Source organism: Globicephala melas, chromosome 5, assembly GCF_963455315.2.
Source record: "Globicephala melas chromosome 5, mGloMel1.2, whole genome shotgun sequence".
Classification (NCBI taxonomy): Eukaryota; Metazoa; Chordata; class Mammalia; order Artiodactyla; family Delphinidae; genus Globicephala; species Globicephala melas.
In genome coordinates, this window is record NC_083318.1 from 117,432,198 (window position 1) to 117,449,190 (window position 16,993).

The following is a 16,993-nucleotide window of genomic DNA, read 5'->3' on the forward strand; positions in this document are numbered from 1 at the left end:
TGTTGATTCTTCCAATCCAAGAACATGGTATATCTCTCCATCTATTTGTATCATCTTTAATTTCTTTCATCAGTGTCTTATAATTTTCTGCATACAGGTCTTTTGTCTCCTTAGGTAGGTTTATTCCTACATATTTTATTCTTTTCGTTGCAATGGTAAATGGGAGTGTTTTCTTGATTTCACTTTCAGATTTTTCATCATTAGTGTATAGGAATGCCAGAGATTTCTGTGCATTAATTTTGTATCCTGCTACTTTACCAAATTCATTGATTAGCTCTAGTAGTTTTCTGGTAGCATCTTTAGGATTCTCTATGTATAGTATCATGTCATCTGCAAACAGTGACAGCTTTACTTCTTCTTTTCCGATTTGGATTCCTTTTATTTCCTTTTCTTCTCTGATTGCTGTGGCTAAAACTTCCAAAACTATGTTGAATAAGAGTGGTGAGAGTGGGCAACCTTGTCTTGTTCCTGATCTTAGTGGAAATGCTTTCAGTTTTTCACCATTGAGGATGATGTTTGCTGTGGGCTTGTCATATATGGCCTTTATTATGTTGAGGAAAGTTCCCTCTGTGTCTACTTTCTGCATGGTTTTTATCATAAATGGGTGTTGAATTTTGTCGAAAGCTTTCTCTGCATCTATTGAGATGATCATATGGTTTTTCTCCTTCAATTTGTTAATATGGTTTATCACATTGATAGATTTGCATATATTGAAGAATCCTTGCATTCCTGGAATAAACCCCACTTGATCATGGTGTATGATCCTTTTAATGTGCTGTTGGATTCTGTTTGCTAGTATTTTGTTGAGGATTTTTGCATCTATGTTCATCAGTGATATTGGCCTGTAGTTTTCTTTCTTTGTGACATCCTTGTCTGGTTTTGGTATCAAGGTGATGGTGGCCTCGTAGAAGGAATTTGGGAGTGTTCCTCCTGCTATATTTTGGAAGAGTTTGACAAGGATAGGTGTCAGCTCTTCTCTAAATGTTTGATAGAATTCGCCTGTGAAGCCATCTGGTCGTGGGCTTTTGTTTGTTGTAAGATTTTTAATCACAGTTTCAATTTCAGTGCTTGTGATTGGTCTGTTCATATTTTCTATTTCTTCCTGATTCAGTCTTGGCAGGTTGTGCATTTCTAAGAATTTGTCCATTTCTTCCAGATTGTCCATTTTATTGGCATAGAGTTGCTTGTAGTAATTTCTCATGATCTTTTTTATTTCTGCAGTGTCAGTTGTTACTTCTCCTTTTTCATTTCTGATTCTATTGATTTGAGTCTTCTCCCTTTTTTTCTTGATGAGTCTGGCTAGTGGTTTATCTATTTTGTTTATCTTCTCAAAGAACCAGTTTTTAGTTTTATTGATCTTTGCTATTGTTTCCTTCATTTCTTTTTCATTTATTTCTGATCTGATTTTTATGATTTCTTTCCTTCTGCTAGCTTTGGGTTTTTTTTTCTTCTTTCTCTAATTGCTTGAGGTTCAAGGTTAGGTTGTTTATTCGAGATGTTTCCTGCTTCTTAAGGTGGGCTTGTATTGCTATAAACTTCCCCCTTAGAACAGCTTTTGCTGCATCCCACAGGTTTTGGGTCGTTGTGTCTCCATTGTCATTTGTTTCTAGGTATTTTTTTATTTCCTCTTTGATTTCTTCAGTGATCACTTCATTATTAAGTAGTGTATTGTTTAGCCTCCATGTGTTTGTATTTTTTACAGATCTTTTCCTGTAATTGATATCTAGTCTCATGGCGTTGTGGTCAGAAAAGATACTTGATACAATTTCAATTTTCTTAAATTTACCAAGGCTTGATTTGTGACCAGAGATATGATCTATCCTGGAGAATGTTCCATGAGCACTTGAGAAAAATGTGTATTCTGTTGTTTTTGGATGGAGTGTCCTATAAATATCAATTAAGTCCATCTTGTTTAATGTATCATTTAAAGCTTGTGTTTCCTTATTTATTTTCATTTTGGATGATCTGTCCATGGGTGAAAGTGGGGTGTTAAAGTCCCCTACTATGAATGTGTTACTGTCAATTTCCCCTTTTATGGCTGTTAGTATTTGCCTTATGTATTGAGGTGCTCCTAAGTTGGGTGCATAAATATTTACAATTGTTATATCTTCTTCTTGGATCGATCCCTTGATCATTATGTAGTGTCCTTCTTTGTCTCTTTTAGTAGTCCTTATTTTAAAGTCTATTTTGTCTGATATGAGAATTGCTACTCCAGCTTTCTTTTGGTTTCCATTTGCATGGAATATCTTTTTCCATCCCCTTACTTTCAGTCTGTATGCGTCTCTAGGTCTGAAGTGGGTCTCTTGTAGACAGCATATATAAGGGTCTTGCTTTTGTATCCATTCAGCCAATCTGTGTCTTTTGGTGGGAGCATTTAGTCCATTTACATTTAGGGTAATTATCGATATGTATGTTCCTATTCCCATTTTCTAAATTGTTTTGGGTTCGTTATTATAGGTCTTTTCCTTCTCTTGTGTTTCTTGCCTAGAGCAGTTCCTTTAGCAGTTGTTGTAAAGCTGGTTTGGTGGTGCTGAACTCCCTCAGCTTTTGCTTGTCTGTAAAGGTTTTAATTTCTCCATCAAATCTGAATGAGATCCTTGCTGGGTAGAGTAGTCTTGGTTGCAGGTTTTTCTCCTTCATCACTTTCAGTATGTCCTGCCACTCCCTTCTGGCTTGTAGGGTTTCTGCTGAGAGATCAGCTGTTAACCTTATGGGCATTCCCTTGTGTGTTATTTGTTGTTTTTCCCTTGCTGCTTTTAATATGCTTTCTTTGTATTTAATTTTTGACAGTTTGATTAATATGTGTCTTGGCGTATTTCTCCTTGCATTTATCCTGTATGGGACTCTCTGTGCTTCCTGGACTTGATTAACTATTTCCTTTCCCATATTAGGGAAGTTTTCAACTATAATCTCTTCAAATATTTTCTCAGTCCCTTTCTTTTTCTCTTCTTCTTCTGTAACCCCTATAATTCGAATGTTGGTGCATTTAATGTTGTCCCAGAGGTCTCTGAGACTGTCCTCAGTTCTTTTCATTCTTTTTTCTTTATTCTGCTCTGCAGTAGTTATTTCCACTATTTTATCTTCCAAGTCACTTATCCGTTCTTCTGCCTCAGTTATTCTGCTATTGATCCCATCTAGAGTACTTTTAATTTCATTTATTGTGTTGTTCATCGTTGCTTGTTTCATCTTTATTTCTTCTAGGTCCTTGTTAACTGTTTCTTGCATTTTGTCCATTCTATTTCCAAGATTTCGGATCATCCTTACTATCATTATTCTGAATTCTTTTTCAGGTAGACTGCCTATTTCCTCTTCATTTGTTAGGTCTGGTGCATTTTTATCTTGTTCCTTTATCTGCTGTGTGTTTTTCTGTCTTCTCATTTTGCTTATCTTACTGTGTTTGGGGTCTCCTTTTTGCAGACTGCAGGTTCGTAGTTCCTGCTGTTTTTGATGGCTGTCTCCAGTGGCTAAGGTTGGTTCAGTGGGTTGTGTAGGCTTCCTGGTGGTGGGGCCTAGTGCCTGTGTTGTGGTGGATGAGGCTGGATCTTGTCTCTCTAGTGGGCAGGTTCACGTCTGGTGGTGTGTTTTGGGGTGTCTGTGGCCTTATTATGATTTTAGGCAGCCTCTCTGCTAATGGGTGGGGTTGTGTTCCTGTTTTGCTAGTTGTTTGGCATAGGTTGTCCAGCACTGTAGCTTGCTGGTCGTTGAGTGAAGCTGGGTGCCGGTGTTAAGATGGAGGTCTCTGGGAGATTTTCGCCGTTTGATATTATGTGGAGCTGGGAGGTCTCTTGTTGACCAGTGTCCTGAAGTTGGCTCTCCTACCTCAGAGGCAGAGCCCTGACTCCTGGCTGGAGCACCAAGAGCCTTTCATCCACACGGCTCAGAATAAAAGGGAGAAAAAGTAGAGAGAATTAGTAGAAGTATGAGGAAAGAAAGAAGGAAAAGAGGGAAGGAAGGAAGGAGGGAAGGAAGAAAGAAAGAAGGAAAGAAGGCAAGAAGGAAAGAAAGGAGGGAGGGAGGGAGGGAGGAAGGAAGGAGGGAAAGAAGGAAAAAAGACAGAAAGAAAGAAGATACAGTAAAAATAAAATAAAGTATAATAAAGTTATTGAATTAAAAAATACTTATTTAGAAAAGAAAAAAAAAGGGGGGGACGGATAGAACCTTAGGATAAATGTTGGAAGCAAAGCTATACAGACAAAATCTTACACAGAAGCATACACATACACCCTCACAAAAAGAGGAAAAGGGAAAAAAATCATAGATCTTGCTCTCGAAGCCCACCTCCTCAATTTGGGATGACTCGTCGTCTATTCATGTATTGCACAGATGCAGGGTACATCAAGTTGATTGTGGAGCTTTAATCCGCTGCATCTGAGGCTGCTGGGAGAGATTTCCCTTTCTCTTTGTTCTCACAGCTCCCAGGGGCTCAGCTTTGGATTTGGCCCTGCCTCTGCGTGTAGGTCGCTGGAGTGCATCTGTTTTTTGCTCAGACAGGACGGGGTTAAAGGAGCCGCTGATTCGGGGGCTCTGGCTCACCCAGGCCGGGGGAAGGGAGGGGCACGGCATGCGGGGCAGGCCTGCGGCGGCAGAGGCTGGCGTGACGTTGCACCGGCCTGAGGCGCGCCGTGCGTTCTCCCGGGGAAGTTGTCCCTGGATCCCGGGACCCTGGCAGTGGCGGGCTGCACAGGCTCCCCGGAAGGGGGTGTGGAGAGTGACCTGTGCTCGCACACAGGCCCCTTGGTGGCGGCAGCAGCAGCCTTAGCGTCTCCCGCCCGTCTCTGGGGTCCGCGCTTTTAGCCGCGGCTCGCGCCCATCTCTGGGGTCCCCGCTTTTAGCCGCGGCTCGCGCCCGTCTCTGGAGCTCCTTTAAGCAGCGCTCTTAATCCCCTCTCCTCGCGCACCAGGAAACAAAGAGGGAAGAAAAAGTCTCTTGCCTCTTCGGCAGGTGCAGACTTTTCGCCAGACTCCCTCCCGGCTAGCAGTGGTGCACTAACCCCCTGCAGGCTGTGTTCAAGCCGCCAACCCCAGTCCTCTCCCTGGGATCCGTCCGAAACCGAAACCCGAGCCTCAGCTCGCAGCCCCGCCCGCCCCGGCGGGTGAGCAGACAAGCCTCTCGGCCTGGTGAGTGCTGGTCGGCCCTGATCCTCTGTGCGGGAATCTACCCACTTTGCCCTCCGCACCCCTGTTGCTGCGCTTTCCTCCGTGGCTTCTAAGCTCCCCGCTCCGCCTCCCGCAGTCTCCGCCCGCGAAGGGGCTTCCTAGTGTGTGGAAACTTTTCCTCCTTCACAGCTCCCTCCCACTGGTGCAGGTGCCGTCCCTATTCTTTTGTCTCTGTTTTTTCTTTTTTTCTTTTGCCCTACCCAGGTACGTTGGGAGTTTCTTGCCTTTTGGGAGGTCTGAGGTCTTCTGCCAGCCTTCAGTAGGTGTTCTGTAGGAGTTGTTCCACGTGTAGATGTATTTCTGGTGTATCTGTGGGGAGGAAGGTGATCTCCGCGTCTTACTCTTCCGCCATCTTCAAGGTCCCATCCTCTAATCCATCTCACATTATTTTTAAAGTGATTTTTTTTCTTTCCTTTCAGTCATTCAACATATTTTAGTTGAGCATCTACTATACAGGCACTATTCTAGACACGGGGATACAATAATGAACAAAACATACAAAACACCTGACATCCTGAAGTTTGTATTCTTTTTACATCTTTCGACATAAAAAAGTAACATAAGAAATAAGGGCATCACCTAATATGTTAACAGTGGCAAATGCTGTGGAAAAATATAGAGTGAAGTAAAAAGGTTTCGGAATATTGTTGAAGCTTTGTAGTCAGTGCGAGCTTCACTGAGAAGTTGATGTTTGAACAAAGACACGAGGTAAGGAAGTGAGCCATGTGGATACCTGGGGTAAGGATATTTGAGGCATTGAACACAACTAATGCAAAAACCTTGAGGCATAAGTATGCCTTCCATGATCAGGAAACAGCAAAGAAGCTGGTTTGGTTTGAACAGAGAAAGTGAAGAGGAGAGAGTAGAAGATGAATTTAGAGGTAACTTGTTGGGGGAAGGATTATGCAGGGTCTTTGTATTGAATTTGGGTATTACTCTGAGAAAATCAAGAGGTAATTGGAGGATTTTGAGCAGAGGATTAACCTGATTTGACTTAGATTTTAACATCCAGGCTGTTATGTTGAGATTTGACTGTAGATTGAAAGAGTAGAACCAAGTGTAGTGGCAGCGTCTGGATTCCAACTCTGGTGCTCTGAGTTGAGAGCCTGTCCCCTCAGCCACGGTGCCGCACTGCTTCTGTTCTTTCCAGGAAAAAGCATCTCTAACCTTAACTCTGTACAGATAATTTTTTGCTATCACCCTTTGAACAAAATGTTGTTTTATCAGACACAAATTAGCAGTATTATGGGATAACTTCATGAAAATCAATCCCATCGGTATCTCTTAAAAGTTTACTATGGAATTGTACCTTATGCAGAAATTAAGAATTGCCAAGTATTCATAATTACAATTGAAATATTATTTAGCGTTCTCATAAATCTGATGATACTCACTCCCACAGAGAAACTGAGATAGTCAAAGAAAAAAGATTCATATATCCCATGTGGGAACTGTGGGGCATATAATTATGGAATAGAGGGAGAAATGGTACTGTTTATGTTATGTTTGGTTACTTGCCTACTTACTCAGCACTTATAAGTTGAACCTGTTTACATGAAGCTTTGTTGGATTTGTAGCAATATATATATATTTTTTTTTTTTTTTTTTTTTTGCGTAACGCGGGCCTCTCACTGTTGTGGCCTTTCCCGTTGTGGAGCACAGGCTCCGGACGCGCAGGCTCAGCGGCCATGGCTCACGGGCCCAGCCGCTCCACGGCATGTGGGATCCTCCCAGACCAGGGCACGAACCCGTGTCCCCTGCATCGGCAGACGGACTCTCAACCACTGCGCCACCAGGGAAGCCCCTGTAGAAATAATTTTTAAAAGGATGCACTGTATTCCACTGGCCTTGAACTTTACTGGCCTTGAACTGCTACACTCACCTACTTCGCTGCAGAGTAGATAATGTATTTCCCTTTCCCCTCTGGGTGCCTGTGCTCTAATCAGGCTTTCATCAACTCAGTATCCACCACCCCTCTTTTCTCAGTCTTAGATACTGGACAAAATTTAAATGACAAGAGCTGTCTGATGTAGATGTATTGGTGATTTTAGGTTGCTCAATGACCTATGACCTACGCACTTATTCTTAAAAGCTCAGCGTGTTTGTAGGTCAGAGTCCTGAGGTTACAGATTTTTTTAGGCCAAAAGGCAAAATAAGCTCAAGGAATGTGAATATGTGACTCTTCCTGGTCCACTGTAAACTCTGATTCAAAACTTCTGTGCTGCAACCAATGCAGAACTTGTTTGATTAATGGATTTAGTTCCTGGAAACTGTCTTAGCAGAATTTACTTAAGGCTTTCAACTTTGTGCTGTGAAATGAGAAGTTTAAGCAGGATATCAGTTGATGCATTTCCTTTGCTGTTTTTCTAAGAGCAAGACTGGAAAGTTTTATGACATTGTTCTCAGACTGGCAGGACTTAAACAAATAATGTTCCCTTGACATGAGAAAAGTTGCCTTTGTTCTTCTCCTAGCAGTGTGTCGAGTTGAGCAGTCCACTCATTTCTCATACAACTGGAAGGTGCCAAGGTCAGTCACTTACCTTGGATCATAGCTCACTGGACACGACGATGATAACATTTGAACATACACGTTTGTCTTTTGTGTGAATACCCTTGGAGCCTTTAAAACTGCTCCTACTAGGTGCGAAGGAAGGTACAACATTTATATGTGATCTTCCTTCCAGGCTTATCATTAACCTTGCCCTACCTGATACCCATTATTTCTAGATTTGGCCTTGCTTCTTAGCTTTTGGCTCTCTGCTCACCCATACTCTGCACTTTCCTTCTTCTCTCCCACGCCTACTTATTCCATTCCCTATGTCTACCATGGTGACTGCCCACCTGGTTTTCCATTGGTTTTTCCTACGGCTTCAGGCTCAACACTTACTTCCCCTTTATTCCTGCCTTTTCCACGTGCTTAAAGTCATCTCAGCCCCTTCCCCGCTCCCCTCCAGTCCCACTTCTGACCTCCTCCCGTTAGTTTATGGGTTCTGTATTTTAAGCTCCGTGATGGTAGGGGCCATGAGTTTTAACATTAGTATCAACCATAGGACCTCACATTGAAGAGGCTCTATTTGTCGGATACAGTCGGCCCTCTGTATCTGCAGTTTCCTCATCCACAGTTGGTTGAATCCCCAGATGTGGACCCCGCGGATACGGAGGGATGATGGTACTATGCCATTTTATAGAAGGGACTTGAGCATCTTTGGTTTTTGGTATTTGCAAGAGTTCCTGGAACCAATCCTCCATGGATACTGAAGGACGAATGTATTTCTCACGATGGCAGTGAAAAAAGAGGGGAAATTGATATAAGGAAGACAGGTTAGCATTTTTTAAAGAAAGATAAATACAGGTTTTTTTTAAATTCCTGGACCAGATTGTAAAGGTGGGCAAGGAGTTAGGAAGACTTGGAGGAGATCATTCTGAGTGGCCAAGAAGTCACTCTAGGCAGCGCAGCCTCAGCAGGTGCTTTTCTTTCCCTGGTTACTCGTCTGTTGTCTGGATCAGCCTCATTTCTGTGTCCTCTGTCTCAGAGATACGGCTGATAGTTGGTGGCCTCCTATGGCCGGGTGTCTAGAGTCTATGACCAAAGTTGGCCATATGTAGTATACAAAGGAGTCCTGCTAGAAGGTATCTGGAGAGGAAGACTTATTATTAGTTGACCCCTCAGTGCTGATGTTCACATTGTAAAATTGTACCCAAAAGACAGAGGGACACATAGGTAGCCATCTCTGGGTTGACGGAGGACATAAGCTCTTCAAAACCAACAAGGACTCTATGGGCAGGGATATGATATACCCACTCCCAGCCCTCAGCCTTGAACTCACTGCCAGTTCTGTGCTACCTGAGGTTTGGGCATCCTATAAAAACCCTGTCAGCTGTGGGATGGGTCTCTGTTCCTCTCAGAACCTTGAACATTTTATCACCCTCCTTAAAGGCCATTCTAATGACTTCACAGTTCATCATCTTCTTAACTTAGGCGAATCCTAAGAGCCAGGCTCATTTCTTCTCTTATCTCCTTGCATAAAGTTTAATGGGCATGCAAGCTGTGAGCTTTTCTTCCCCCCACCCCCATGTCTAAAAAGTGGTGATAACAAAAATAACAATGGCTACAAGCTTCCTTGAAGTGAAGTTCATTATCTTAAATGAGAGAAAGAGACCAAGCACCTGAGAAGAAAATGGCTCGGAAATTGGAAAGAAAGCATTACGCTCTGCTACCATTGGTTGGTATTCGGCTCTTTTTTTTTCCTCCTGAGCAACCTAAGAGCCATTGAGCTCAGAGGACGTGGACAACCTGTACAGGAAATAGATGGTGTGTGGAGGAGGTGAGGGGGATGCCCGGCAGTCGTTCTTTGAATCCTTCAGTGAATTCACTTGAATACGTTAGAGAAGCTGGAAAACAGGCTCTGTTTGGATGCCTTCCAACACACTTCACAAAGCTCAGGATAAGCTCAGCAAAGCCACACGCTTTTTAATGCTTTCCTGAGGAAAGACTCTGCTTCTTGGTCTCAGGGTTAAGGAGTTTCAGCAAGTTTTTATAGAGACGCTAAAACATTCTCTTCATATTTTCCTCTGTCACTAAAAGGAGCCCAGAGGATAGAATCAACGATGTGGGCACTTATGTGCCTGCTGGGCCAGTTAGCTTCTGTGAGAGGTGTAGGTGACTATATTGTGGTGAGCCCTGAGCTACCCTGCGTCCTTGGGTATATCAGGAGTGTGTGTGTGTGTGTGTGTGTGTGTGTGTGTGTGTGTGTGTGTGAGTAAAATCTCAGTTGAAACGTGAGGAAACTAAACTCAGAAGAATGGATGTGTGCATTTCAAGATTTCTTCCTTGGACTAGAAAATGCAGAATGAACACCATCTTTATCCCTCCCAGAAAATGGTTTTCCCATCAGGGCAAAATAAACCCCATGTAGATTGTAAGTATGGAGAGACAGGAAGCTGAGAGGGATATGACAGTGGTCTCAGGACCGTCAGGAGTTACTGCTTTTTTTGTTGTTACCCAATATATATATATTTTTTAATTTATTTATTTTTGGCTGCATTGGGACTTCGTTGCCGCGCGCGGGCTTTCTCTCTAGTTGCAGTGAGCGGGGGCTACTCTTTGTTGCGGTGTGTGCGCTTCTCACTGCGGTGGCTTCTCTTCTTGTGGAGCACGGGCTCTAGACATGCGGGCTTCAGTAGATGTGGCTCGTGGGCTCTAGAGTGCAGGCTCAGTAGTTGTGGTGCACGGGCTTAGTTGCTCCACGGCATGTGGGATCTTCCCGGACCAGGGCTTGAACCCGTGTCCCTTGCATTGGCAGGCAGATTCTTAACTGCTGAGCCACCAGGGAAGCCCCCAAAAATATTTTTAAAGAGAAAACCAAAGCATTTCTTTTGCCTTTGTGAGAGTGATTTGGAATGCTCATTGGAGCAAAAAGGCTGTTTATGAACTGACTACTTTAGCCTTTCTTTGGCCTATCCCACCCCGTTGTGTTTATTTCAGAACCTGAGATTTACAGAGTGAATATTAACAGGGAACAAAACCTGAAGCCATCACAATTTGCATTTGCCAGTGAGGTTTTCCTTTATCTGCTGAACTTAAATTGCTTTTTTTCTAGAAAAAAAAATGTAATTTTAGCTTTCTCAAGTATGCTTCTTTATAGGAAGCTTATTAATATCTTTAAGCCATTCTACCTTGCTCACCAACTTGTAATTTTCTCATTCATCATTAATGTTTTCTTATATTGTCATTTTCCTTAACTTTTAGCCATAAAAAAGTATATATAATTACAATAAACAGAGACACTGAAATATTGCTAGTGTCAGACAAATACCTAACAACACTCCTAGATTTAGAATTTCAGTGTATTTATTTATTTTTCCAGGTCCTTAGTTTTATTCTAGAAGGACTAGAAATCAGGTGATCTCTCTGTCTCTTTTTTAATGTCATTGTAATTTCTGATTGAGTCAAATGGTTAGGTAAGTGTGAAGATAGGTTTAGAAGTGAGTAAAGAAATTATCCTGATGCTAATGAAGAAATCTGTGAAGATTCCTCTTTTAAAGATCTTCAAGAAAACCATCAGCTATATTTAATTTGAGCTGTCACTTAGTATCTTCCAAGGGAAAAAAATTAAGTTAATTTTCCATTTTCTAATAGAAAGAGCCTATTACACTTTTGGCCAGGTTATTGACCACTTGACACAGGAGAGTAGGATGCAAAGTGCCCATACAACATGTACCTGCTGTTTGGGAACTGTGCAAATATATAAAAGAGTATATAAATCAGTTACCTGAATGGAGTAAGTGACCAAGTTAGTTCTACTTCAGCCTGGTAAAACAGCGCCACCTACTGCGCAAGGCTTTATCTTATGTTGGAGAATTCTTCAGTAGATCTCTGCAGACCTCAGCACAAAACAAAATAGGTTTTCAGTCTGTTATCTTTTAAGATCTACATCTGGGTCAATTTATTGAGATATTCGTTTTCTCTGTGTGTGTGTGTGTGTGTGTGTGTGTGTGTGTGTGTGTGCACATTCATATTGAGAACAATAATTAGAGAGTAGGAGAGAATGGGAGATAAAAGAATGTAAATATGAAAACAATAGGAATATCGAATATTCCTTCTTGGTGTCTACTGATGTGTCTTTTATTCTGAAAATAAGTCTAAGGTACCTCCATTTGCCCTTTTTACAGCTACTAATGACATAAAAATCAATAGTCACCGAATGCCTGTTGTATTTGAACCACGGTTCGTATTTCATCCTAGGCTGCCCACAGTGATTCCTTTATTAAACGATTACAGATTTAATAGGCCTTCATTGAATTCCCCTTTCTCTAGTTTTTTTTTATTCCTCTCATAACACTTAATTCTACAATATTTTAAAATAAGAACTCCTAATATTCCTAATGTATTTTGCATTATAGCATCACATAAGCATTTACATGGAGTATTAACAGGAACACATCTTTTTATTGAGTTGGGGCCATTAATTATCCTTTCACCCATTTTGGTTTATTTCATCTAATCTATTTCACCACAACATAAAATAAGTAAGTGACAATAGATATGGTACAATAATGATTATGATTCTTTTCATCACTACCTATAACTCTTCCAAGGTTTTAACTGATTACTGACCTTTCACATCATTCACTTTTGTAAACTGAGAAGGTCATACCATTTTATTTTATTTTATTTTATTTTTTTTATTTATTATTATTATTTTCTTTCTTTCTGCGGTACGCGGGCCTCTCACTGTGGCCTCTCCCGTTGCGGAGCACATGCTCCGGACGTGCAGGCTCAGCAGCCATGGCTCACGGGCCCAGCCGCTCCGTGGCATGTGGGATCTTCCCGGACCGGGGTACGAACCCGTGTCCCCTGCATCGGCAGGTGGACTCTAAACCACTGCGTCACCAGGGAAGCCCGGTCATACCATTTTAGATCTTGATTCATAATTAATTTTTCAGCATTCGCTTGTTTCTTTTAAATCATATTTGTATTTTTCCCACTACTGTTAATTTATTTATATATTAATGGAATAGCACACAGTCTGGAATTTATAATGTTTGACATTTGTCAGGGGTTTGATTTCCAAATAAACTGCAATAGGATATAACTTGTTTCTATTTCACATGCCAAAGTCATAATTATATAATTGAAACATGTTAAATTTCTAGACATACAAAAAGCACAGATGGTTTCAGTTTTGTATCCTGATTTGAAGGAAAGCTATTCGAATTCCAAATATTGTCAAAAACTTGATTTTCTCTTACATGTCTATATCTTAAAAGACTTTTGTTATATTTATTATAACTTTACTCATTCAATTAAAAACTGAATATCTGCTATGCTAGCTTCTGGAGATTCAGTGATTAAAGCAGAAATTTCTCACCCTCAGTGAGCTCCCTTTCTTGCAGAACAGCATGGATCACTCTAGAACAGTAAGAGCAAGGAGCTGTGATGCAAACTTTTAGTAAACAGGGATGGGGGGAGGAGGGGATTAAGGGGAAAATCAAGAAGACTTCCTGGAAGAGAGAAACCCTGTTGAGTCTGCAGAGAAGACAAAGTGTTTGTCAGGAAGATATGTATGTGCTCCAGGATTGGAGATAGGATTTGCAAAGACACTGAGATGAGAGACAGCAGGTTTGGGGAAATCCGTGTTGTTCAGCTCACCTGGGACTCAAGGCTTCAAGTGAAAAAGTTCTGAGAGATGAGACTGAACATGTAGGCAGAGGTCAGATAATGCAGGGTCTGTCATGCTTTGGGACTTTGTTCTGAATGTTTTGGTGTGTTTAAAATAGTTTAAGTTAAGGAAGTGAAAGAGTGAGTGATGGGATTCAAACTGATTAGAAAGCCCCCTCTAGCAACTCTGTTGAGAAAGGATTCGAGTAGAATATGACTGGAGGAAGAGGGGTCAGTTATGGAGCGGAATAGAAAGTGGTCCGAAGGAGATGGATAAATGATGATGGGAGAGGGCAAGGGGGAAGATGAGTGTTTGATGGCTTACTATGGTGGTAGAACTGATTTAATGACCCAGTAAATGTGGAGACTGTAGAAGAAGTCCAAGAAATCGTTTCCAGCATAGGAAGAGTTTGGTGGTACCATCCGCTAAGATACAGGCAATGCACAGATTAGAGATGAGTAGAGAAGAGAAGACTTCTACCATAGATGAGTTAGATACACCCAAGTGGGTGGCTGGTAATAGACACCTGGAGTTCAGAGGAGAGATTGGAATTGGAGATCTTTAAATCTAATCTTTGTGACTCCTTAATAATGTGTAGAACTTCACTGAAAAAATAAACAAATTGGTTCTATCTTCCAAGACCTTCCTTCATCTATCCCACTGTTCTTATGCCCCATCCACCCCACAGAGGACTGGTATGAACAGTTGTATCCCCTCATCCTCACCCTGAAGGACTGCATGGGAGAAGTGGTGAATCGAGCCAAGCAGTCCCTGACGTTCGTGCTCCTTCAGGAGCTGGCCTACAGCCTTCCCCAATGTTTGATGCTGACGCTAAGAAGAGACGTCGTCTTCAGCCAAGCAGTAGGTGCCTCTTGATCTTGTGAGCCCAGCACAGTGATGGACTGTCACATAGTATCCTTGGTGAAGATAGATATCTTTTTTTGACAGTTTTCTTTTTTCCTGAATCCTTTTGTTTTATATTGACATATAGTTGATTAACAATGTTGTGATAGTTTCAGGTGTGCAGCAAAGTGATTCAGTTATACATACACATATATCTATTCTTCTGCAAATTCTTTTCCCATTGAGGTTGTTACATAATTTTGAGCAGAGTTTCCTGTGCTATACCATAGGTCCTTTGGCAGTTTTCTTTTTAAAGGGATTCTTTTTTTTAAGTTTAGTACCCAGTTTTTCTTACTCATAATAAATATAAGCCGAATGGAAACAGTGTCTGAGACCTGAAGTATTTATTTCAGCAAAGAGGTGGCCACGTCTCTGAAATGTCCATGCTGTTTCACAGGGCAGAGAGTCTGTGAAGGAAAGGGTCCCCCATCCTGTCCTCATGTTATGCCGTGGGCTCTCCACACGGTGCACAGTGTGGATGGCAGCCAGGACCGGCAAAAGGGATCTGTTTGCAAGCCCTTATTTATACAGCTCCCTCATGAGTCCCAGGACGGGACTTCATAATGATCTCTTTTTTGGTGTTTATAAAATAAGTTCACCAGGCCATAATCTTGAATGGGAAGTTTGACAGGACCACCTCCTTTGCCTACACCCAACCCTAGCCCATGACACCAAGGTTGGCCTCCATCACAATGGCTGTGTTCCTTCTCCCCTCCTGCCTCCACCACCATGATTGAGTTTTATAGACAGACACATGGAAGGAAAGAGACAGAAGCCTCTCCTTCTAAACCTTCCAGACAAAGGGCATGTTTTACCCAAAATATCTCTTGTCCCCCCTATTTCATGCATGACCCAGTAGCAAACGGAGCTAAGTGTCAGGCATTATGCTCTGCCTTATACACGTTTCTCCATTGTGTCCTTTCAACAACTCTGCAAAATGAGAACTATTATCTCTATTTTCCGTGTGCAAAAAAATAAGAACAGAAAGATTTGCAAGTGTTAAATAACTTTTTATGGTTTTGCTGCTTAGAAATGGGAGGGACAGGATTTGCAGATTCCGAGTCCGTGGTCGTTCCCATTTCACAATGCTGCCTTCCCCAAGCCATACTAGAGTAAATGCAGTCAACGCATTTCAAAATGGATATAGAAATAGTTATAATTTTGTTACATATACTTGAAAATTTCTAATTATGTCTGTGATGTCTCAAAGACATATATTTTTAAATTAAAGTTTGCTGACCCCAGTAATCTCTTCAATGATTTTTTTTTAGCTTGCTGGATTGGTCTGTGGTTTTATCATCAAACTGCACACAAGTTTGTATGACCCTGGCTTCCTTGAGCAGCTTCACACGGTGGGATTGATAGTACAATATGAAGGACTGCTAAGTACATATAGTAAGTATTGCTTTAGTCCATGTTAAAATAATATTGCTATTCATAAAGATATGTGATCCATAGATTCTTCAGCTAAATATAAAAATGAGTAGTAAACCTTTCTTGCATCAAGCATTAGAGAAAGAATGTAATTTTTAGTTCTTTGTATTCATTTTCCCTGTCACTGTGCTTCTACTCTCATTATGTTTTTTGTTTTTTTAGTCTTCAAGATTTATTTTATTTTATTTTATTTTATTTTATTTTTTTAACATCTTTATTGGAGTATAATTGCTTCACAATGGTGCGTTAGCTTCTGCTTCACAACAAAGTGAATCAGCCATACATATACATATGTTCCCGTATCTCTTCCCTCTTGCATCTCCCTCCCTCCCACCCTCCCTATCCCACCCCTCCAGGCGGTCACAAAGCACCGAGCTGATCTCCCTGTGCCAGGCGGCTGCTTCCCACCAGCTATCTACCCCACGTTTGGCAGTGTACATATGTCCATGCCTCTCTCGTGCTTTGTCACAGCTCACCCTTCCCCCTCCCCATATCCTCAAGTCCGTTCTCTAGTAGGTCTCTGTCTTTATTCCTGTCTTACCCCTACATTCTTCATGACATTTTTTTTTCTCATTATGTTTTGAAAATGGGATTATGGATTATTTCACAGGCTGAGGCTTTTTAAATAAAGGCTTTTGCCAACCTAGTTTCAATGACTGGATTTTTAAAGTCCCAACTCTGTACTGTCTAGAGCTGCCCTGTTCAATACATAGGTTGGTGTGGCAATTGAACACTTGAAATGTATCTAGTCCAAATCAATAAGTACTCAACGTGCACATCAGGTTTCAAAGACTAGTGAAAAAAGAGTTTTATATTAATAATTAATGAATAATTAATCATAGTATATTGATTTACAGCTGAAATGTTATTTTGGAACTATCAGCCTAAAGGAAAACAGATTATTAAAGTTAATTTCACCGTTTAAAATTTTACTCTTTAAAAAGATGATTACCAGGAAATTTAAAATTATATATGTGGCTCACGTTATATTTCTGTTGTGCAGGACTGATCTAGAATCTTATTTAATTACCTCCTTCTTAGGTTTTATTTGTCAGTGTATTAAGATATAAAACTAGCATGAGCTTGGGTCAGTGACCTTCATTTCAGCCATCTCCATTATTTCTAGAAATCAAATGTCAGTCCTGCCAAGGGAAAGAGATCTGCATGATACTTCGTGCCATAGAAGGATTAAAACTTCTCTCTAACCTTCCAACAAAGGCATTCCTCTTTCCTTCCCTCAAAGGGTATGTGGACAGCTGGAGTCTATTTAAATGGTTCTTGTTTCACTGATGAAAACCTTCAGACTCAGGAAAACGTATTGAGAATGGATTCGCTGCC

General features: G+C 41.2%; 1 protein-coding gene across 12 annotated transcripts in view; it reads left to right on the plus strand.

Moving 5' to 3' along the window:
* INPP4B (inositol polyphosphate-4-phosphatase type II B) overlaps positions 1-16,993 on the plus strand; it is a 721,154-nt gene that overhangs the window by 618,588 nt on the left and 85,573 nt on the right. For all 12 annotated transcript variants that reach the window (XM_060299724.1, XM_060299726.1, XM_060299725.2 and 9 more), the window contains 2 exons: positions 14,007-14,179; positions 15,493-15,616. In XM_060299724.1, coding sequence (XP_060155707.1) covers positions 14,007-14,179; positions 15,493-15,616 — 297 coding nt within the window. The remainder of the gene's footprint in view (positions 1-14,006; positions 14,180-15,492; positions 15,617-16,993) is intronic.